Source organism: Triturus cristatus, chromosome 3_2, assembly GCF_964204655.1.
Source record: "Triturus cristatus chromosome 3_2, aTriCri1.1, whole genome shotgun sequence".
Classification (NCBI taxonomy): domain Eukaryota; kingdom Metazoa; phylum Chordata; class Amphibia; order Caudata; family Salamandridae; genus Triturus; species Triturus cristatus.
The window spans coordinates 820425038-820449738 of record NC_140584.1 but is presented as its reverse complement, the minus strand read 5'-3'; the positions used below and the strand labels follow the sequence as shown (position 1 = coordinate 820449738).

Genomic DNA, 24701 nt, shown 5'->3' with positions numbered 1-24701 from the left:
GCTACGTTTGCGACGTCCCACCGTCATGAGAGTCAGGGGAGGTAACGCAGTAGCGTCAAGGTCTCGTTGCTAAGAGACCAGCTACGTATGTGACGTGGCTCCGTTTAAACTTACAGTCAAAGGGGTAATGATAACAAAGTTATTGTAACAGGTTAGAAACGCAATTTAATTGGTAATTAAACCAGGGGGTCAAGACTCATTCGAGGGGGTGATCAAGGCAGATCTACACTGCGCAAGGCCTCCATGATTTCAAGCGGCTCTAAGACGTGTCGAAGAGGCCATGTGAAGTATGGAAAATTATAATGGATCTGAACAGGGAGGGGGTTCTCTCTCTTGAAATGTCTAAAGAAACCCCCAGTGGGATCAAGATCGAGTGAACAGTTAGAGCGACCATACTTGCATTATACAAATCATACGTTAATCAAAACCATTTAGAATAAATTAAATTACAATAAAACAATATCAAAATGAATGTTACACAGAACTTTTGGCATAGTAAGCATGATATACAATGTGTTGATTGCAATTATATTCATAAATAGGATCAGGACATGAATAGCTAGGTGACTCGAGTGGACTTAAGTGACCTGCAAACTCATTCAAGATATGTATAGTGCATTCAGATGAAAGTACAATTATAACTGAGAACGGGACACGAGTGGCCCCATGTTTAGAGTTGTCCCATTTGCCTTGCGGTCTCTTCAATCTCGTTCAACCCGTTATGAACAGAGTTGAGTGAATGAATCCATCTGCATTCTTTGTAGTTTAGGACCCCAGATACTGTGCCTCCTCTAGCATTGCCCCTCTGACTGTAAGTTTAAACGGAGCCACGTCACATACGTAGCTGGTCTCTTAGCAACGAGACCTTGACGCTACTGCGTTACCTCCCCTGACTCTCATGACGGTGGGACGTCACACACGTTATGTTATGTTATTTATTTTTTTATATAGCGCAACGGTTACTCAAAAAGAGAATCCCGGCGCTTTAGGTAAGGTGAACAGGTTTCAAAATAACACAACACAGAGAAAACAGTTCAGAAGTCCACAAAAGAAACGGGGCTACAGGCAAACCTATTGAGAAAACAGCCAGGTTTTGAGGCCTTTCCTAAAATCAAGAAGAGTAGTCGCCCCCCGCAAAGGGAGCGGTAAGGAATTCCACATCTGTGGGGCCAGCAGACTGAAGGAGCGGCCCCCTAGGCGAGCCCTCTTCACCCGCGGAACAGCCGCAAGAAGTAAAGATTCCGACCTCAACGCGCGAGTAGGATGGTAAAAAGTGAGTCTCTTTTGAAGATGTTTAGCTCCCACCGCATGGAGAGCTTTATAGGCCAAGGTCAGAGCCTTAAAGGCAATCCGTTTGCGGATGGGTAGCCAGTGTAGCATCACCAACAATCCAGAGGCGCTGGTGCGTCTACTTAGGCCAAAGATGGCCCTGGCCGCCACGTTCTGTGCCACTTGAAGCCTCTGCAGCAAATACTCTGGCAGGCCCAGGTACAGGCTGTTGGCATAATCCAATCTGGAGCCTATCAGGGCCTGCACCGTCAGCCTCTTGTGCTCCTCGGACAAGAGAGGCAGAAACTTCCGCAACATTTTTAGCAGGCCGAAACAGGTGCCGGTTACCCCCAGAATCTGGGCTTTCATCGTCAGCCCCTTGTCCATCTTAACCCCCAGGTTTTTAGCCATGGGAGAAGAGCCGGACGGAGGGAACATGTCGATGGGCCACCAGGCCTGCCAGCAGGGCTCCGAATCGCACCCGAAGAAGAGTACCTCCGATTTATCGGAATTGCACTTGAGGCTGTGCAGTTGGAACCATGCGAACACAGCCCCAAGGCAATTCTGGATACTCTCCCCGTCAAAGTCAGCACCCCTCTCACATGAGAAGAGGAGCTGAGTGTCGTCGGCATACGACACGATCCGGGCACCAAAAGACTCCGCCACCGCCACACGTAGCGGGTCTCCTAGCAACGAGCCCTGGACGCTACCATACACGCCACGTACACGCGCTCCGTCAAACTTTTTAACAGGCGTCCATCGGCACACTCGTGGATAGAGTTGGAGTAGATAGGACGTTTGCCTGCGCCCGCTAACCGGAATAATTCGTTTTTTCCTGGTTTCCTCAAGGTAAGCGCTGGGAATAATAAGAATGTGGCGCTGACTTTGGATGCGATCTTTACAAAAGGTGATTAACCACCTCCCAACCTTTTTACACAGAATCGCACAGTGATCTTCATGATCACAGGAGACAGGACGATTGCCTGTGATCCTTCACCACACCCTTCTATTTTGCCATCCCAGATTATTTGGAAGACAGGAGTCGATCCCCTTCATTGGGTGAGTTGGCTTATGCCCCGGCTTTGACTAAACGCATGTGTATTTAAATCACAGCTCTTTTATGATTTTAAACGCTTGATTTCCCAACTAGGAAACTCCACTGGGAAGAATTCTTGCAGCGCATTACACCCTTGCTACTGCGTGCATACCCACACAAGACAAAGAGAAATAACTCGCCCCTTGAATCGCTCTGGGCCCCGTTTGGTGAGTCTTTCACCTTACTAGCCTTGATTAAATTCAGTTTTTCACCTCAACACACCTGACCTTATACATTACTATCCCCCAGGCTGTCCCCATTGTCCCTGTCCTGATGAAGACCCGCATTGACTAAGACTGTAATGCCCCCTTGGGTTGAAACGTCGACATATCCCCTGGACCAGCTGAAAGACTCTGTATAAAGACCTACTTATTCAGTCTACAGAACTATTCAAATAGCTGTTGTGTTCTGGCCTTTTTTAAAAGACACGTCAATACCACGAAAGTCACTTTGTATATATTACGCACCCTCACCACAGCACTGAGCACCACATGTCACTTTGTCACAAATTACAGTTTACCTTTTGTCGCGACAGCCATGCAAATTGAATGTGGGGATTTATAAATGACGTAATTTATAAAACTTTTCAAATACCCCCTTTTTTGGTCTCTATGTGTGTTGTTTATGACAATTTGTCTTCTATCCAATTTATTTTCAGCAGGGTTCATCAGCCTCAATTATATGCGTGGCAAGGGGGAGGAAGATGTATAGATCGGCTAACAACCACTGCCGCCATGTCCAGAGGTGGGGGATAGTTCACTGCGGAGCAGGCAGGGGAACAGCCCGGCACGCCCTGCTGGCCGAGTCCCCAGGCTCACCCGCAGCCCCTGTCACCGCGGGTCCTCCAGGGAGTTTCCCTGGGTGTCCACATAGTTGCAGTTTCAATCGCTGTCCCCTCCGGTGTCGCAACCATTGCTCCAGCCTTACTGCAGTTGCATCTTCCAGCAGGCCGCCATGATTGGCACTTTGAAGAGCCTCGTGTATCCACTTAATGGCAGGCGCATCTGGAATGGTGGGGTTCAGCAGGACCAATAGAAGGGAGAGAGATGAGGGTGACACGCATCAGATCTGCATGCCTCCAACCTTTAAAGCGTTATTTCCAATGTTACAGTTCTGGGATGGTCTCCGACCATCCACTGTGTCGGCGCCGAGAGCTCCTGCCAAGCCGCTCGCCTGAGCAAAGGCTACCACCAGTACATCTCCCGGCTGCTGGTTTCTTATTATTTCGTGCCCTTCATTTCTCTGCCAGTGCCGGAGGGGGGGCTGGGATTTGCTCAGGATGTTCAGGAGATCGCTCTGCTCACAGGTCCAGGATTACTCTGATGTGCAGTATTTCCGACGAAGCTTCAGCTCTGCACGGCCATTGCAGTGTGCATTGGGGAAACTTATTACTAACATTATTACTTTAATGCCAGGAGCACTGCAGCCTTGGCTGTTACGTATTACCCATGGCAAGGCATCCCAAATTAGCAAAGCCTTTTTAGGTCTCGCCTGAGCCAGCGCATGCGCTGCTCTGGCGATACATTTTGTGGGCCTTTAAAAATCCTACCACATGTTTTCTGTGTGGCCTCGAGCGTGCGGTTACACGCACAGGCACGAGCAGAGGCGCCATCTGGCTTTTCTCTCTCATCATGGACACGCACGCACCACTTGTGTGCTTGTTTTCTTTCACTTTCACGGCCGCGCGGCCAATGCTTGTTATCTATTTTTCTCTACAGCGTTTTTTGTCAGTCACTCTCGTCGTAAGGGGTGCCCAATAAAAGTTTCTGCTTTTGGGTATCATGCCTGTTGCATTCCGTTGCTTTACAGCTCAGAAGCACCCATGTGCTCGAACCAGTGGGTTAAACTTTCCTCACCCGTATACTACATTTAGGATTGTGGTTTTTGAATGGTGGTTCTTTTACCGCCTTGTGCATTGCTCTGTGACCTGCCCCCCCATCCCTCCTCACAAAAAAGAGCTATTGTGGAAGGATGGCTGCCTGCTGTGATTTCCGAAAACGGAATAAGATTCTTCTGAAGAAACATGTCTAAGGATGTTTTTATTTTCTAAGTAGTAGAATTAAAACTATAAGTCAGCCATGCGTGAGTGTGTTTCTTTGCCTCTTGCGTTTTATTTGTTCCATTCTTTAAAGTCTGTTTTCCCAATGATGTTTTTACAATCTCGTTTTATTTCCGTAGCATTGAATTGGATGGGTTGATTGTTCTTTTCAGATGTTAATATGGCAGCAGAAAGAAGAAATACGAATAAGACTCCTGCCAGGTCCAGCCCACCGCGAAGGTAAAGTACCGTGAAGCACTGAATCGCCCCCGGACTTTGGCATACCAGCCTACCTAGCCATGACTACAGAACGTTTCCCACGCCCCCAACCCACCTGACAGTAGCTATTGGGATTCCTAGAGGGCTGAAAGCATTTACAGACGGATGGTTGGTTAAAATCTCTTGACTAAAACACCATGTTCAGATGTTACTCCTTTTCCTCGTCTGTTTATATCCCTGTTAAGCAGTCAGTATCGGCAAAATATTGACAGAGAAACGCTGGAAGCTGATCACTTCATGCTGTGGATTCTAACCGCCTTGTCAATTGCATCTCAACTAGGGATCTGAATTATTTCCGCATTTTGATAAATCTTTCCTACATTCGTTTTTATCCACAGTGCAAATCAAAAGTCACCTCGCTAACTTCGACACGCACCTACTAGATTTTAAATACCTCTGTCGTCATCATGTGAACATTAATTTCAGAGGTTATGACTTAACTTTACTATAAAATGGTGTCAGTCATGACTTGGCAAGATTCTCAGTTTATATAGGAAACCTGTATGTATCTGAGCATTGTGTTTTTAGCTGTTCCTTTTTTGTTTTTACCAGCATACTTCTGTGCCACATGCCTTGTCCCAAACTAATGCAGTTTGCCAAAGCTGGTTTTCTTTAACAATAAGCAATTTCTCAGGATATCCCCACATTGCGCTAACCACCCCATGCACCCATTTTTCCTCCCGTCATTTTTTAATCTTCTCCTTTTGGAATTGTAACTCCGCACAAAAAAGTATTTGGGTGCTATTTATTTCTGAATTTGGACGCATCTAGTTGACTACAACGCTCGACTGCTGTCCCGTATCAATTTACGTGCTTCTTATGTGTCCTACCAAATGGGCTTTTTTTATTTATTATTTAAGCTAAAAAACAAACATCTTAAATTATGAACACAGTACACAGCACTTTCATCTATTCAGGCGTTGGTCACGATCAAACTACACTTAAACCATTAGGTACGACGAGATATCGCCGTTTGTTCACATTTTTTTCTCTTCATATTTTCAGTCTACATTAAACAAAGTGACTTAGTCAAACTTCCATTTTGGAATCGTGGCTGCATACTGCAATTCATTGGGCTTAGGCTGCATAATGTCTACTTTTGTAGATCTATAGTTTAGAAACAATTACAATTGTCAGGTCAAGTTCGGGCTATATAAAACTCCGTAAAATAATAAAATTACATGGTATACATACTCGGTCAAACTATAGACCTAATTGACTGACTGTTTAAAAAATGGCATGCTGTACCTTAATAAGTACATTCCACTAACTCTATCCACCTGTAATTTAAGGTGTACCTATGACACCCTCAAGATCTGAGAGACCCACTTTTTGATAGATATAGGGATCTGAGAGCGCCACAGGACCCTCTCTACAGGTATGGTTGTATATACCGTGTTTGTGGGAACTACATTGAAACACAATCATCCCTATCTTTGTGCGACTGAGCATATTGTGCAATTACATTCACTCACTCAATCCTAGCTTCTTTGCTGAAATGTTATGGTCTACCAGTTTTGTGATGTGTTGCAGTAGGACAGCTTGCTGACATGAATTTCAACTTTTTGGGGGTATTTGCTGGATTTAAAAGCTTGCATATGTTGTGAAGAGGGTGCACACAACTGTAAAAATCAAATAGTGGTGAATGTTATACCAAAGTTCGACATTTTGTAAATCAGAAGTACCATAAATATTGTATTCTCTCATGATTACTTTGCCAATCTCCTGTTGGTGCAGCGATATTTTTGCACAAGGCCACTGTAATTGATTTTGTGAGCAGTGCTGGGTGTTTGAGCCATAATGTAGACTGGCAACTGTGTTCTTGAATGTACAAATTGGCTCGTGTTTGGTGTACTTTGGTATCTTCAAAGGCATATTTTATTTTTTTCCAGATCTGATATGCACATTTCAATTTATTTGTACTTTGAGTACACAATGTAGCAAGTATATATTTTAAAACAATCCTAATGTAGTTTTAACCCCTACTAAACGAACAAGCATTTGCAATGTAATAGGTCTCACATTTACGCGAGTTTAAGCTATTGGCGTTGTAAATGACAATGCCTTTTATTCATGTTTTAAAAACAAAAATAAAAGGCATTGTTATGTGCAATGTCAATAGCTCAAACTCACGTAAATGCTGGACCTATTGCATTGCATACATAACTGTTGGCAACTCTGCCTTATGCATGGACATGTTTACTGCTTGTTAACGTGCATAGGGTGGTCACTAATGTAATCTCGTTTGATATGCTTCCTACACTAAATATTAGTAGCTCTGGATGATTTGCATTGAACATAAGTAGCTCTTATTGGCGAAAAGGTTGGAAACCCCCGACTTATAGATTTTCTCATTTAAATTGAGAGGCATTTTAGAGGCTGATACCTGCATCGGAGTAAATTATGACACCGTTTCTGCAAAATGTAATAGCTAACTGATAAACCAAATGAAAATGTCAGGGGTTAGAAGGGGTACTAAACACTCTAAATCCTAAGGTTGACTCCAACAGTATTGCTGAAAAGGTCATGAGACATATATGTACTCCTTAGCCCGGCTGTTAAATAATAATGGGACGCATGATTATTATAATTGTAATTGTATTTATATAGCGCTTAGTACCCCTGACGGGACATTGAAGACCTTTTCGGCAAGTTGCGCACTAATCCGGAACCTAAAAGTGGATTAGTGGTGTATTAGTAGGGGAAATATAAACTGTTATTGGTAGTGGTAGACATGTGAGTCTGTTAGCTGGATGAATAGGATAGAGGAGGGAAGAGTTTAGAAATAATTATTTGGGAGTTCATAGTGGTAAGAGAGGCTTGGGAGGGTTCATATAGCCTGTTAGTTGGACGAACAGGATAAAGGATGGATAGCGGGGGGAAGAGTTTGGAAAGGTTTGTTTGAGAGTTCATAGTGGTAAGAGAGATTTGGCATGAGAGAAAGATGTTTACCTCCCTCCTGTGACCCCCAGGATCCCGTTCTCCGACGTCAACCATGCCAGCCTGCCCTCAGCTCCTTAAACAGTAGGAGTGCTGTCACTGTGCAATCAGCTTCCATACTCATCTCCAACTCCAAGCTTGGTGTAGAGTACTCAAGAAACCCACTGCTGTCTTTGCATCAAACATATGCATGCCGATTGACTATCCAATAACACAGTTGGTAAAAGTATGTCCAAAAATGTTTAGGTGTTCATCCTAGTATAGAGGTTTGTGCAAATCGAAAAAACAGTAGAGATTGGATTATCAAGGAAACATAACTCTTATTTATAAGTAAGCTACAGAGTCACAAAACTGGGCATACACCCTGTGTAAGAACCGGTCAACAGTGGGAACAAAGACACTCTACAGGTCACTTTACAAGTTATCCGACAGAAAAACCATCAAAAAAAGGCAAAGAACGTACAGATAAATACCAGAGCAACAAAGAAAGTCAACATTTAAAAACACTGCGTCCTTTGAATGATACGAACTGTATCACACAGAACGGGGTACATAATAAATAAACTAACAATGACTTTCTGAAGCTGAAAATAAACAGAACTTTTTCGACAATCAATAAAATGACTGCCTACCACAATGGCACGTGTTTTATCAACATTTTAAAAATTAAATCATATCTTGGCCCCGTAAGAATTGAAACTTGTGACAGACAAGTCCCGTGCAGATGTTTTCAGCAGGTGTATTCCCCACATGACTATTTCACAGGGACAGAACTTGAAGATACACAAGGATGTTTGCCATACCTGCCTTACCCTACACTTTCAGTCTTGGTAAGATCTGAACCGGAGACCTGTACTTTGGAAGCAGTGCTGTGTTAAATACACACCAATATTGGAACCGAGCTGCAGGGACCTGGTAACAAGTTGCATGTAAAAAACTGAGGAGAAATGTGTGTGAATGCAAAAATAAGTATTTTACTTTCCAGCGGCTGGGGCTTAAAGTTTGGAGTTTGTTTGAAGCAAACGTGCTTCACTGGGAGCTGGCGATTGCTCTGATTGCACTGTGAACAGAAGGCCTCATGCCTGAGGAGGGGAGGGCAGGACGGCATGGGAGGAGCCGAGGAAAGAGACGCGAAGAGTCACAGAGGGGAGGTTAAAGGGGTCTAGTAGCCACACTGGAGGGATGAGAGTACCTTGGCCACAGTGAGGAGCATAAGTGCTCTATGCATATGAGGATCAGAGTTATGTGATAGGCTCTAAGAGCTGAGTCCCAGCCTAGAGCAGATGGGAGGCAGGTAAGTGGTACGTTGAGAGCTAGTAGAGGGTGACTTACGTTGGTCTAATGACAGGTGAAGGTGTCTTTGGGAAAGTTGAGACCCAGGAACGAACACCAACAGTGTATGCCTGAGTGCCATCTAAAGACCAAGTGAGGGTGACCAGGAGCCAGTGGAGGATCTGATTGGCACTGGGGACTTCTGATGATCGAACATTGGTCCTGCAAGAATGTTTGATGGCCGAGTGCATGTCTGAGGACTAGGAGAGGGTGGCTGAGGACTGGTTTGTGATTCAGGGGTTTAAGCTTCGGATGCCTTAGGGTTGGCTGAGAATCTAGGGTGGACCAAATGAGTCCTCAGCTCTGGCTGAGTAGATGTGAAGACCTGTTAAGGACCACTGAGAGCCAGCATACAATCTGTGATGGCAAACTGATGCCATTTTAATAGCTAAAGGCCACTGAGGGACCGCAGACATCTTATGGCTTCTAGAGGCCAGTGAAAGAGGTCTTGATGACTTCATGGCCTGCAAATGGGTATTATAGAAGGAAGAGTCCTTCTTAGGGATCACTGAGCCCACAAACCGCAGGCGTCAATACCCAATGCAGGACCATGCCCCCACCATCCCTACTTCATACATTTTTGGGGACAGTGCGACCTTGGAGCAACCTCTGCTCCCTGCCTCTCTCCGATGTCTATACCATATGGAGTATAATGGACGCACAACAGGGCTCCGCACCTCACACCTGCCTTCATGCACTGTTGTGGTCAGGAGTCCTCCATGGTAGGTGCCTCCCTCGGGCTTGGCTTTCTTTTGTCTGTGGTATACCCGTTTAACTAATACATTAGAGCCTACAGTGTTGTTGCCCATGATGTACCTGTTTCGTGTCTGAGGTAAGCTTGCATTGCTGCTAACACGACCACTTCTGTTCTCTTTTTTAGGCGAAAACTTGCTCTGCTCTTGCCAATGTTGTAACTTTTTCTTCATTTGTGAAGGAGGCTTGTATGCTGCTGCTGTTCACTTTACGGCAGGTGACGACATTCACTACTGAATATCATGTTTGTTCTGATCTCTTTGAAATTCGTCTCACAAACTTCTAATAGTTTGTAACACACTAGGTCATCAGCTTTCAACATTCACGGTTTGTAGCCCATGCTGTCACTTGAGGAGCCCAGACAATTTATTTCAATCAAAAGAGTTTGGCATCAATAGTTTGAAGACCACTGACCCAGTCTGAGAGAACTATACAAATGTTCGTGGTTATGACTTTAGGCTTGGCTTTGCCTACCTTTATCGGTACTATTTATTTACCTGTAATTAAAGTTCTCCTTTTTATACAGTACAGTACTGACTGAACATAGAAGTGCCTGAATATAAGCTATTGTGTCGTGATTCTGATCTCCAAGTCCCTCCACCTCCTAGAAGAAGCCTTGACTTCTCCCTCTTAATTGTGGAGTTGGGATCCTAAAGAGAGTATCTGGACTATCCAGTTTGGGGTGCATCGGCATTGTAGCCCAGCTACAGTAGTGGTGAATGCTATTACCCAAAGGGTGTTTCCCTGTAACCTGTGATTTGCACAGGACACGAAGAAAAGACCTTGCCATTGGTATACTTTATATCTCATTGGCTCTACCACTCCCATATGTGACTTTGCTCTCTACCATATCCAAACTGTGTCATCTGTCATTAGCTTACATTTTCTTTCTTCTTACTTCCCTACTATAGACAAGTATTAACGGGCACACTTATATAGTATAGGGGAAGGCTCATTAGCCTAACTGGTCATTGGAGGCACTAGCATCTACGTACCAAGCAGATGACCACCCTCTATTTCTACAGATCTTCACCTCCCTGAGGGATCGCTCTTCTTGTGTGACAAGTACACTGTAGGCAGGTCAGAATGCCAAGTGAACTCCTTGTTTTTTCGCAACTCCCAGCATTCATTTTTGTTTTGCTCAATCTTCCAAAGTGGAAGTTTGAGTGTGAAAAACAAAAAAGAAACAATGGCTGTGATGTGCAAGGAGATTTCTCTATGCGTGTGGGTGGCCATTGTAAGATTTCCCTCCCCTGGCTCACCACAGTTTATCCTGGCTGACTGGGTCATCGAAATGCAGTGACGGCCATCGCACCCTAAATAGGGCAGGGCGAGGCCACTGCACCTGGAGGCCCATTGGAGAATGGTCTAGGATATCTGACAGGAATCCAGCTGTCATAGAAGCGCTATGTTTTTCCCGCCTCTAAATGAGGTGACTTTGATGGGGAAGGAGACGCACTCTGCTGCTCACTGATGAGGACGCTTCTTTCCAACCAAACACCAAATGGGGCCCAAAGTTTTGAGCAAACATTCCAAGCTTGCTTACATTTGCTAGCTGAGGTCAATAACATGCCTGGAAGGGTGGGGAGGTTTCATAGTTCTAGATCGCTAGTGGAATAGGTACTAGCTTTAACGCTTCTAGTCTGCCATGCCCACAAGACAAGTCTAACCAACTGTGACATTCACAACATCTGTCTTTGAGTTGTGCTTGAAGGGCAGGAGCTGGGGCTGATAATTGAGGAAGTTTTGTTCCTTGCCCAGAGGGTTAATGACAAAGTTGGCCAGTGAACCATCACAACGTCTCGTTCTGCACAAACACGATTACTTCAGTAATTCAAATCCTCCCCACTTACTTCAGATCCCACCCAATCACCTCAAAAAGACACAGGAGAACTGAAACATATAAGGAGGAAAACAAACTCATTCATATTCAAGCAATCTGAGCCAAAGAAAAACTAGTGCATTGATGTCATGCATTCTTTGGCCAACCCCACACAGAGGGGACAGGCAACACTTTGTTGTTTTAGTCCTCGCATGGCTGCTCATCAAAGCTGGCAGATTGGTTTGCTCCCGCATATGGATCAGTAGGCACTTCTCGCTTCACAGTTAGTTTATGTCTGCGGCAGAGGAAATAAAAGAAGAGATGTTACTGATGGACAGGCAGCATGTGTTGGTATTACAGCCATCACTCTTGAGGACAAAGGACTGCCTGCCTGGTTCATGTGAAAAGAACCTACATTGGTGGGAAGGCAGTGCGTGTCACCTTTACATCCCTCGTTCCTGTGATCCATGCCCTTATCATACAATACTAGGCCCACAATAATGGACTGCATTCTAGGTCATTCATCAACATGATGTAAAAGTTATTATCATTACCGTGATCCTTAATGCATTGACTATTTTTGTTTTCATAACAGACCCAGCTGTCACTCAAGGCCTGATAGGGTCCTGGTGAAGACAGAAGTTAATATCTACTCTTGGGTCTATGATAGGGCGTTGGAGGAGCTTCTCTGTCCAGACTGCCTTCCCGCCCACAGCTGCACTTAATTCTGCATAGCTTTTTTAGGGTGACTCTGCAAGTTTCGCTAAGTCTAAACAATATCCAAAATTGATACAAGTGACGCAGATAATGGTATATACCTTACAAACAAGACCCCCTTCCTCTTCCTTATGAGATTTAGAAATGTAACTATTGTATCCTGGCCGCCTTCATATGTGGGTATTTATAGAGCACGAACTTAGCTAGAGAGCAGCAGAGCAGTGAACCGAGGAGGGAGCCCTGAGATACAAGTCAGATCATTAAAGAGCCCTGAGATACAATTCAGATATGGGCAGAATATTCAAGGGTGATAATTCTTATCTACGGAGCTGTAGTGTTCACTGAAAAGATAAGTCTTCAGCTCCTTTCTGAAGTGTACAAGGTTTGGGAAAGTTCAGATGCTTATGGGAATGTCGATCCTGATAGCTCTAATAGAGAAGGGAAGTATTCTCGTTTTCTATTTTTGCCAGCTTTTTAGCTATTGTCCTGATTTTTGGTGTGGTGTTGTTCGCCCAACATAATTAATTTCTTGGCACGGTATGCATGGGTTACATTTCTGGTGACCTGGTGTATTTTTCAGCTGGTCTTGAAGATGAGCTAGGCTTGGCAGGAGCCCTTGTAGTTCTTTCAGTGGTGGAGTGATATGGCTACTAAACTTAGTTAAGTCCTTGATGATATGTGCTGCATTGTCTGTGAAGCCCTTTGGTCGCAGGGGATCACTGTGGTGTTAGGAGGGAAATGGGACAGCGGTGTGTTACATTCCTCCTGGTGCAAGAGGATTAAGGCTTGGATTCTTGTTTTACCTTAGCTCGGTGTTTGCATGCAGCGCAGCATGCATGACCTTCTTGTGTTTTGCTTCCTCTCGCTTAAGTTTATCTGCACAATCTTTCTGTGCATCAAGCATGTCCATTTTCTGGAAAGAAGAAAAGTAGAGCAGATGGGTTATCGTTGCATTAGTTAAGCTTGAGTATCTCTAAGAAACCATTGGACATAAAGCGCTATCCATTCTATGAACATGGTAAAGTTACACAGGTAATCTCAGTAGAGTAGTAAATCAAAAGCCCAACTAGTAAAGTATTACTGTAGACTATATTCAGACATGGACACAAAAAGGCGTCTACATACAATGTTCTGTTTGGTCAACAGAGAACAGCTGAATTGCAAGGGGGAAAAAACACAATGGGTATACCTAGAAATGTATTTTGAACCTGCAATATCAGGGCAGTCTTACTACACCTTACTATTGCAGACCGATAAGGCAGCAGTGCAACTGGGGTGCTTGCAATCTATTGCAAAGCAGACATAACCTAGGAATTTGAGCTGCACTGCTTATGTGCGTCAGGATTAAGGCTGATTTGCATATGCTTTGCACTTTGTGTGATGGTACAGACAGGATGAAGAATATTGGCCCAAAATCTACCCAGAGGAACTCACAGCTAATTAACTCAAGAACATGCACATAAATTAGCTGCCACTAGTCTACCTTATCCAGGGCAGCCACACCTCACAGGATCTAATTCTTAATAAGGAGCCACATGGCCCAGAGAAATGTGGAAATTCAGCTACATAAAGTTGCTACTGGATTGAGCCGCAGCCCTAATTAAATGGAAGAGCAATTTGGGTGCATATTCTCAAGGAGCTATCTCCGAGTTAACGGCACTTTAGCTCAGCCAAAGTCGCGATAAATTCATCACCTCATTCACAAGCTGGTGCTAACAGCCCAAAGCACCAGTTTTCCGGGGATAGCATCCTCAAAAAAAAGCCACGACAACACCACTCCACAACATTCTCAACAACCAGCCACATCGGCGATAAGATCACAAAACAAGCGATAAGGCACGGTAGCACCAGGAAACTAACACCTGCTCTGACCAGGTGTAAAGTCAGATGACAACCGGCAGCAGCCAAGGGAGCACAGCCCAAAGCCAAACATGAAGAATAATAGATGCACCCGGGCAACTGAACATGCAGCCCAGAGCCCCAATAGGGCAACAACACACCCAGGACCACAAACCCCCACCGAACTCCCCTGGATCACCACAGAGGCAGCACGGATAAAGACAGCGGACCCACAGAAAACGCTCCAGCCTCCCAGACTCAACACCAGAGGATGCCATTGCCCACTACAGGCTCAAAAGGACAACCATCCTACGCATCCTGACCATCATTGCCCAACAGGCGCCAACACAGCGGACAACCAACATCCCACCCCACACAAAGCTGCTGGCTGTGATGCACCTGTGGTACCCCCAACCAAAACCCGCCAGAGTCGGAGGAGTCACACAGCCAGCCGCATCCAAGTCCCTCACACCTGTGCTGGATGCCACCAACAGCTGGAGACCAAGCAAGGACCATACACCATAGCCGGATGCACGCACATGTTGGAGGCAATCCATAGCACACATGTCCTACTTGTGCCCCCTGGTGACACAGCACACAATCACCCCAACAGAAAGCACACGTCTCACATCACTGTGCAGGCAACATTCGAACACCGTGGAATCTCCACCCACGTCGTCACCAAATACCCAGCCAGTGTGCATGATTCCTTCATCCTCCGACAGTCCATCATCATCCAGCGCTACTAGGATGGCACCAAGGGAAATACACAGCCCCTTGGCAAGTTCCAAATGAATACCCCACACACCTCAACTCCACAACCATGCAACTCACAACTCTGGCAATGCACACGTCACAAAATCACAACCAACATGCAAAACAACATGCCCACCCACCAGACACGACAGAACAACTTACAATGGTAACCTGGGCAAGCCGTGAACATGAGCCATCAATGGCATGGCACCTCAGCCACACAAAAGCGGAATGTGGGGAGAGGTGGAAACCAGGCATGTGTGAAGGAGGCAGGAGAACAATGATTGGGAAAATACACAATGCCAAGAGTGGCGGAGATGTGCTGGACAGACCACAGTATGCAGAACACACCCATATCCATAGCGACATACACCGCTGGTGTATGGAGTGTAGTGGACAGTGGACGAAACCATGTCACCCCAGCCAGTGAGGGAGTTCTTTTGCCTCCCTCAACCACAAGTCACCCCCAAATATAATGTCAACATAGTGTGTTAGAGTTCCAGGAGGAGCTCGTTGAACCGCGTCTGGCCCACGCTGACCGCTGCCTCAGGCCTACACTGCGGTCGAGTTTGCCACACACAATTTGAATTCAGCCTGGATTTATTTATAGCAGACTTGATGTCATTGGACAGGCCTCAACGCAGACTGCATCCCCTTTAAGCCCCGGAGCCACTAAGTCTGTTCCCCGAAACCCATGGACACTTCCTGGTTGGACTTTGGTGGCAACTGAGTCCATGGCCTTGGGGTTGTCGTCGCCATCATGTCGGTGATACTGACTTTGCGGCTCTAACGATGCTGTGGCATTCCACTTGTTCATTTGCTGCTTCCGGACAGCTTTCACCCTCTGCATCATGCCCTGGAGGACACCTATCACTGTCCCCCGCAAGCCTCTGCCACGTCCACCAACATCGACGAGGACCCGCTCAGCACTTCATGTGCCCCTATCTCACTGCACCACAAGTCACCGTCCCGTAGCGGTGCGCCTGTGCCGGCCACAGTGCATCCAGGGCCAGTAACTCTGTGCAGCTCAAGTCAGGGACCCTGTCTGATGAGATATTGGTTGGCCACACTGAGACTATGGCCTTGGGGTCATCAAGGCCCTGTGTTTGTGGCCCTGTGCTGTCCGCTGCCTCTGGCCTCAACTGTGGCACACCAGGGCCCACACGTCAAATTGAGTTCTGACCAGCCCGGACGTCGCATCACCGCAGGAGGCACAAGCCACCACCGCCAGGACCAACTCCAAACGCCAACTGCCAGTGCCGAAACAGTCGTACTGGCAGACTGACGGAGTTGCTCGCACCTGTTGTGCATGCCATCTTCTGCCTGTTCCCCTGCTCAGCACTCCAGGTGCCACTAACTCAGTGCACCACGAATCATCTTCCATCACTGTTTTGGTTATGTGATGTGGAGAGCTCAAGCAGCAATGTCACCTCAGGCAGTGTGGGAGACCAGGGACGACGATGAGGAAGATGATGCAGGTGTGACACCCGCCCCATGCAGCTGCACCAGGAACAACCCAAAGGGACACAATTCTAACAATTTCTTCACATGAGCGTGCTCATCTCTGGTGCCCCAACCTCAGAGCACTGCAACTCATGGACACTTCTGTTTGCATGTTGGGTGACCTCTGTCCTTGCTCCGGCTTCCTCCATGTTGCTCAGCAGTTGACTCTTATTATGCAGGTGTTTTCTGTTTCCATTGCACTGGTGTCCACTGCACAAAGCACTCCGTGCAGGCTGTCTTATACACACCACACACACATCCAGCACAGGCGTCACTGTACATGTGGCCCTGCCGATAAAGGGGCCTAGCGCACGTGCCCGTTGCAAATTCTACATTATATATGCGTGTGTCGCTGTGGTCTTGTTGTATGCATGAGGGCTCTATGACATTGCATTGTGCTGAGTGCAGCGGACGCAGACATGTCACCGCAGGCAGCGGGTCGGAGCTTGGTCATGTCGCTTTGTCGTCAGCCACTCAATACTATAAGAAGGGTTACTGGGCCGTCGTACGCAGAGCCAACGTGGGTGTGTGACTGATATGTGCATGCCCCTGGGCGTGGTTCTGTGCTGGGAATGTGCATCTGCATTTGTCTCTGTAGCTGTGTGGGTCTCCTTTGTGGGGTGTCGGTGGTCCCTGATGGGACTTAGACACCCACGTATGTGGTCCAGTTCAGCTTCCATGAGCTCTGAGTCCACCCGCATCTGTTCGGCCACCTCCTTTTGGCATTCTGTCACCTGGCATTGGAATGCGATGTGTGCCTAGGTGGAGTGTTGGGAGCCAGCCGTGGTGGTGGGTGCTTCCTGCTGTGTGGTCTGTGCATGGGCTGGGGTCTTCTCTATGTAGCTTGGCTGCCCTGCTCCTGGGGGTAGTTTGCCTGTGATGTCTATGGCCTGGTGTAGGGCGTCGGTTTTGAAGGTGTGGTTGTCGTCTCGGGCATTACTGCTGGGTTGTCTGGTCTGACCTGCTGGAGGTGTTTTTTGTCCCATAGCAATGTGAAGGGGAGATGCATGTTGACATGTATGTTAGCGCACTGTTCTGGTTGACATGCAGACTGTGTGACAATGTACATTGGAACTGTTTGGGCGGTGATGGCAATTTGAGAGGCGACAGTGGACATTTGAACTATCTGACGGATGTGAGGTTGTACAAGTACAAATGCATCTCACAGTTTCCTGCTCTGTTCAATGTGAGTGGCCTGTTTCTGCGCATGTGTGGAGCCAGTTGTGTCCCATGTTTTGCAGTGTCGGTGTTGCCCTTTGTGCCACATTGTCATGGGATGTGCTGTGATAGGTATGTGTGTGTGCTGCAGTGTGCCACTGGGTTCAGGGACATGATCCAGGGTCATTGTGGTTGTGCAGTGTGCTACACATCGTCGTGCATGTTTGCCATTGTGCCCATCTCCCCCCGTCGCCCCAGTACCTGGTTGTTACTGACCCTGTTGTTGTTGTCGGGTCCTCTCGGCTGTGTCCGTACTAACACCTCCTTGCACCGTCTCCACACTGATGACTGGCCTCCATTTCCTCCTGCTCCTCCTGTGGCGCAGGACTCCCACCTCCCGTCACCGTTGCTGCCTTCCTGTCACTTCCATCTCATTCTGAACTGTTGCGGCCACGGACTCTGATCCTCTTCATTATATGAGACGAATTCCTACCACGGACCGTGACCATCACCCCCGGATTCTCTAAACCCGTAGGCCCTGTTCCTCTTCCATCGAGCGCCATACGCGTCACCCTGGACTTAACCGGATACCTTCCATGTCCCTGACGTCGTTTAACCATTAACCTTATCACTCGAGGCTTTTGTGCATGGGCAATTTTTATTTAACTAGTCCTGTTGATGATCCGATATCCCCCTGATAAGGATCGAAACGCCGTCGACATAGTTGTCTACCTTACACACCCTATTTATTGTATATAAATTATTGTGAAGGTGACCTTTTGTGTATTAGATGTTTCACTATCTGAAATATTTACTGATTGAAACATCCATGAAATTGCCTGAACCCCTTTTCGCACTTTGTTTTCTATGCGATATGTAAGTTGTAGGATACAGGCTTGTATCCCACTGAGATTGAATTTACATCCTTTGGATTATTGGAATAAAAAGTTTGTATATTAAAAGTGCCTTTGTCCGGCTGGACATTGGCTGAAATATAGTACCGATTGTGGCTATATTTATTGTATCATTGATCTTTCTGCTTTCAGGGACCCCTGTTTCCTGTAAACTTCCTGTTGGCGGCATCTTGGTGCCTGGTTTGGGTTTTCACGTCATGCCAGCGCCTTTTGGCCTCCTCCATTGGCCTCCTCGACCCTCCTGCTGCATTCCAGGAAGTCTGATTGTGGGTCAGTTGATGATATTGTTCTGTCACCTCCGTGACGCTGGTTTTGTTTTTCTGCGGACTGCACCCCGTCTTCCTCTCCCTCTTCTCCCTGGCCTTCCCCAACCCCGTTTTACCTTGCTGGTGGTCTGTGGGGCTTGTGGGGTTCGCGTTGGCTTCTGTGCTCGGTCAGGGTGCATCCATGTTGCTGCACACTGTGGATTGGTTCGGATGTGTTTTTCTTGTTCTGCTTTTATAGTGCATTTTCCCGCCAGACGCGTGGGATTTGTATGACTGTCGCTCGTTTTTGCAGCTTTTTGTATCGCCCTTGGCCTCATCGCAGCTTTTTTTGCGTTCGTGTTTCGCATTTTTGCGGCGTGGCGTTGATTTTAACGCGGCCATTTGCTGCGTTAGTTGGTGACTATCGCATGGTACCGCCGTGTTGTGAATACTTGGTTAACACGGCGTACGTTTCCCGCGATGTTGGAGGCTGCGTTAAGTAACTTTTGCGATGGTTTTCACGCGTTCTTGAGAATATGCCCCTTGGAGTGTATAAACCGGTTCCTTTAGTAGCGTAAGACTGACGATCTCCAATTCTACTCGGTTGATCTCAAATCTGCTCAAAGGTTTCCAGTTGTGAAATTACCATCTGCAGCAAAGTATCCTGTCTGGTTAGCGTAAGGAGCACGCCATCCACGATTTTATGTTGTGTACCTCTAAAGGGATATTTTCTCACTTTGTCTTATCGTGACTGTGAAGGATTTTATTGCTAGTGCAATTAGGAGAGGGGCTAGCAGACACCTCTGCCCTGTTTCCAAATGGACATATGGAGACTTGTTTCTGCTGACCAGCTTGCTTGTCTTTGGCAAACCATCTTGTGGTGCACCTATCACTAGAATCCCCTGCTGATCCAATCAAATGCTTTTTCAGCAACTGAAGCATGTAGAATAGCTGGAGTCTTTTCATGTGTGGCGTCTTATTTCAAGTGTGGAGTCCTTCTGATATTGTCATAAGTTTGACATTCCCTCTCAAACTTCAATTAATCCAAGACTACCGAAAGTGGAAAACATCAGGTCCTGATGCCATCACCCTTGTTAAAATCTTAGCGTCTAGGGTGATAAGGTCTACAGGCCTGTAGGATATGCATTCCATGGTATCTGTCGCATGCTTCTGCATCAATACAATGGTAGTCTCTGCCATACTGAGAGTTACCCCCCTTCATAAAGGAGCTCAAAAGGGCTATTATGAGGAGCAACACCAAATCACCTGCAAAGGTTTTTTAAAAGCCTGTGGCAAATCCATCTGAACCTGTGGATTTGTTATCAAGACTAAGAAAATAACTTACTTCACTCCTGTTTCCTCCATCCTTCCTTAGTCTAGACTTTGCCCCTCCATAAAGCTCGGGAGCTAACAAGCGTCTATGTGATCACCCACTTCATCTCTGTCATTTGTTCTCCTAGTGTACAAGTGCTGGTAAAAACGTATGAAGTCCTTATCTTACCATCGCCATTCCTCTAACCTCGCCCTGCTCATCCTTGATTTCCTCTGCACATGGTCTGTTTAGCTAGATCCATAATTTAATGACTGAGAAATTAGGTTACTGGTTAAGGGGGATGAAACCGTACTCGAGCAGCAACCACAATCCTTGTCAGAGTGAGGACCAAGCAAACCCCAAATTAACCTGTTCTCAATATTCTGGTAGCTTGGTATAGAGCAGTCAGGCTTAATTTAACTTACAAGCTATGTGTGAAGTATTTATGTGGCACTTCAGACAGTAATAGAGTAAAAGCACACAAAAGGAAAATCCCACACCAATTTAGATCAATAGAGCAGAATTTAATAAATGAATCAAAACCAGAATGACAAAAATCCAATCAGTAGAAGCTGAGAGATGCACTTTTAAAGATTTCAGTAAAAATAGTGCCAAAAAGCCTAAAGTGCCACTCGCGGCTCGTGTGAGGCTGGGAGTAAGCCAAAGGTTCAGGCTGACCGCTGTGGCGCGTGGGTCGGATACAGGGACCAGATTGGTACCCTTGTAAGTTACCATCTCAGTCCAGCGCAAAGAGTCCCATTCATGATTTAGGGGGTTGCAAGGAGCAGGGAAGCATCGTGGACGGTTGTGGATGTAGCACGAAGAGCAGACCTGCCATCACGGACGGTTGTCGCTGTAGCCTGAAGAGCATGTTGTCATTGAGAGTGATAGGGCCAACTGTTGCACAGAGCCCAAAAGCTTCAATGCAGCTCCACTGCTGCCACATCAAGAATCCAGCACATGAGGGGCACAACTCAAGGGTCAGGATCTTACTCCAGCTGCATCTGGGTGCTGGTTTAGGTGGTTGGAAGCCGGTTATGTCTCTGTGGCTCTGAATAGGAGGCCAGCAGACTAGCCCTTGGAGTCACTCTCCCAGTGCTCTTAACGTAGATCAACTCTAGGTTCTTTCTTGCCAAGTTTTGCAAGTTTTTTTCTTTCCTAGAAACTTTCGTCAGCTTTAAACATTTCAACAGAACCAACCATGGACAAGACATTGATCAGAGTAAACGTTCACCCAAGTTAGGGTATGGTTTGGTTCCTTCCAAAGTGGGTGTCTAAACATTTGTTTGTGTCAATGACCTGCCTGTGGTAAGAGACTCCCTGTTTATATATCTATTTCTGCAGGTGGTGTTACCATAGGTTGGCTGGGTCTGTGGAAGTAAGTGAGCCAAAGACTTGACCTTACCAGGTGGGTGGAGTATCCACGACTCGGGTCAAGCCACGGGCTGGTACCTCTTGGCACAGCAGATCTTGAACAAGAGAGACTGTTGTCCCACTCTTCCCCCTCACCATTTACCAAATGGCATGCTCACAGGAAGACTAAACAGCAGCTCCTCTCTGCAAAAAGCCTATTCACATTTCTCAAGGAGCCTGGCCTCCTCTCTCCCTTCTTCAGTGTTTAGATCTCCTCCCACCATCTTTAGGAATGTCAATAATACACATTAATTGAACAGGAAAACAACTGCACCTACCTTTTGGGCTCAAGGTCAGACAAGGAGAATCCAAAATAAATCCCACATGCCTCCATTACTCTTTACACACAATGCACACATTTGAGATATTAGCACTAGGGCCTGGATAAGCGCCTAGAAGCAGACCAGGTGTGCTTGTAGGCTCCTACTCCACTAACACATATAGAAAGTATGGCCACCTCTACGGATTCACAAAACTAGATATGCTGCCACCACCAATCTATGTACCAAAGACCCACATGATGGACAGTAGTCCACTGGTAATATAATGAGGGTATGCTTGATGCACAACTCCAGGTCAAAGCACAGGGCGGAATCTCACTCATATCAAGGGCTGTGAACACACTAGATTAGTGGGAGTCTGTGGCCAAAATAAAAAAAAAACAGGATATAAGATACACACATGCAAGGGACATTCCGAACACAACACATATTTGTCCACTTAACTGTAGCTCTTCAGGAAGGATCAGTGAATATTGTATTTGTTTATTGTTATGGTCAACCGTATGCTATGAATGATTTGTACTATCTCCTCCTCAGCAGTGTATATGCAGGTAAAACTGGATGTATTGTCACCTGACGATCTATAAAATGGAGTTTAATCCGAGTCTTTCCATTCCACAGAATCTGTAACTTCAACAGGTAGGATATGAACTTGGGCACAATGTCTATAGACCTTTGGTAGACTTTTTCAATTTATTCCCCACACTGTGATATCACTCAATGTCAAGAGGGAAGGAGTGGCTTTCTTCCAGCATCCTCCTAAAGATAGACTAAAGGCAGGCAAAAAGGTCTTGCCCAGAAGTGGTTGGTGGCAAATCACATTGAAAGGGGTGCACAAAATATACACATAATATATACACATAAACATATATACATGTACACATACACAACAATATACACATTAACATAAATATACACGTAAAAAAATCACCTACTTTATACTGCCACACGATGTTCTGCAGTATGCTCTTGTTGTTCTGCAGCATGTCCTGCGAGCACGAAGCCTACATGCAACTCTCTCATCTAATCTAAATGCTGTTCTAAAGCATCTTGATTAGCCAGCGCGGGCTGGCTCCACACTCCAAAAGGCACTGTAGGCCTGTGCCCGCTCTCCAACTCAGCTGTCCTGGACAGCTGGGTTGGAGACATTTGAATTGCGCATGTTGGTTTGGCTGTAGCAACGTAGCTGGCCAAACCAACATGCACAATGCAAACAGAAGTGGCCACTCCTCACTGCTGCCCCGCCCTGCCCTCACACTCTGTTTGCTGGCAGAAAGTGTCAAAAATAAAATGGTAATAAAATCATTTTATAACAATTTCGTTTTTGACACTTTTTGTCCAACAGTGTGGGGGAGGGAGTGACGCTCCTTCACTCCCATGGAGGAACCGCTCTTGTCTTCCCCTATTCCTTTACATTCTGGATCCAGATGTTGTCCCTTCTTGATCTAGCTTCCAAGTCTTTATTATCATCATTTTGGAATTTCACCTGGGTTTCCATCACTAGCCTGACCTGAATCGGACATGAACTGGATTGGATGGGTTACTTGGTTGCATCAATTCTGGACCCCAAATCTGGAATGTTGCTTGCTCTTCAGTTTGCGAAGGCTAATCGCAAGAGGTCTGACTACATCTCTTGTAATCATCCTCTCTAGTGATTTAGAAAAGTCTTTCTGAGGTCTGCAAGGCAGGCTAGCAAGTTTTCGTGAAAATGGTTCATTAAAGGGTACCATTTACTCTATCCAGAAAACCGTTGAGACAGGACCTTATGCTTACCACTAGTCTATCCTGTCCTGTCCACTAAGGCATGCAATTTTCTTATTCTCCATTGGAGTCGGTCATACCTTAGATTCTTGCTGGTGAAACAGGTTTTGCATTCTGCACCTCAAATGAGGATTTCTTAAAACTTTCTGCAAAGCATGCATCTGGAGCCTATCATCAGGAGCTGGGTTTAGTTGCTTCCATCTGCCATGAGATCATCCCCACTCTAGCTAGCCTCCTTGTGTTCAGGCATCATACATTCCATCAACGCACAGGTGTTTGGCATTGTTTCTGAAAAAGCACATCTTTTAAACCAGCAGATCTCAGTATGAGCAATGCTGATCTTGGCTAATGAGACAGTAGGGGCATCCATGCTTGCCACTTGGCCCTTCACAGGTGGCAACCTGCCGCACTTCTTCTGTAAGTCAATGTCTCAAAGAGGCATTGATGTAACATTGTTCTCACTCTCAGCTTGTTCTGTGTCTGAGGGCATAAACTAGTAAAATGCTTAGGTATATGTGTGATATCTGTAATCTATCAAATGAAAAAATGTATATTCAATAGCGCACAAAGTCTCACCCATCTGAAGGGGGGCATCTCTCATCATAGTGTTACGCCTCAAACGTATCTGGTTATGCACCAAAGTGGGGTATCACACTTCATGAAGGGGTGCCCTTGATGCCACTGGGTGCGTATGTCCTACTGTTGAGGTGTTTTATAGAAGAGAATAGATCGGAAAATTGTGCTTAAAACTACCTACTGGTGGCCAAAATTACTTTAATTACTTTAGTTGTGCCTCCAGTGTGTAGAGTTTAAAAATGACAAGGAATATTTCCACCGTTATATAATTGACATGTTTCAGCCCTTTATAGAATGCCCCTATTTGGGCCATAGCGCTTTCATTAAGACCTTGAACCTCTGTGGTGTATCTCAGAGACTTAATGTGATCTTCAAATGTGTGGTTAGTATGAAAAAATACTAAACCAGTTATATCCTAAGGTTGATCAAGTGTCCCCCATCCCGAAGAAGTCTGCTGGAATAGAACAAAGGTGTAATAAAACGCATTTCAATAGATTTATCATTCTGTGTAATAGTAAGCACTTTTAATTGTGAAAGCAAGCTCAAAATACTAGGAATACCACCCAGTCCTATGGTCTCAATGCACTAAAATGTGTGGAAAAACCATGGCACGCCCCATAAGTGTACTAATGCCTCATTCGATAATCACATTATCCTTACCCTATCGATCGAGGGTTGATTGTGTGTATCTCAACAT

At 45.9% G+C, this 24701-nt stretch overlaps 1 protein-coding gene across 1 annotated transcript in view; it reads right to left on the bottom strand.

The window, feature by feature from the left end:
* Positions 1 to 11730: 11730 nt before the first annotated feature.
* The window catches only part of FLACC1 (flagellum associated containing coiled-coil domains 1), a 209710-nt gene continuing 196739 nt past the window's right edge, over positions 11731 to 24701 (bottom strand). Inside the window, exons 14-15 of the mRNA XM_085648994.1 lie at positions 13050 to 13159; positions 11731 to 11824 (exon numbers count right to left, since the gene is read on the bottom strand). Of these exons, the coding sequence (XP_085505120.1) occupies positions 11731 to 11824; positions 13050 to 13159 (204 nt within the window). The remainder of the gene's footprint in view (positions 11825 to 13049; positions 13160 to 24701) is intronic.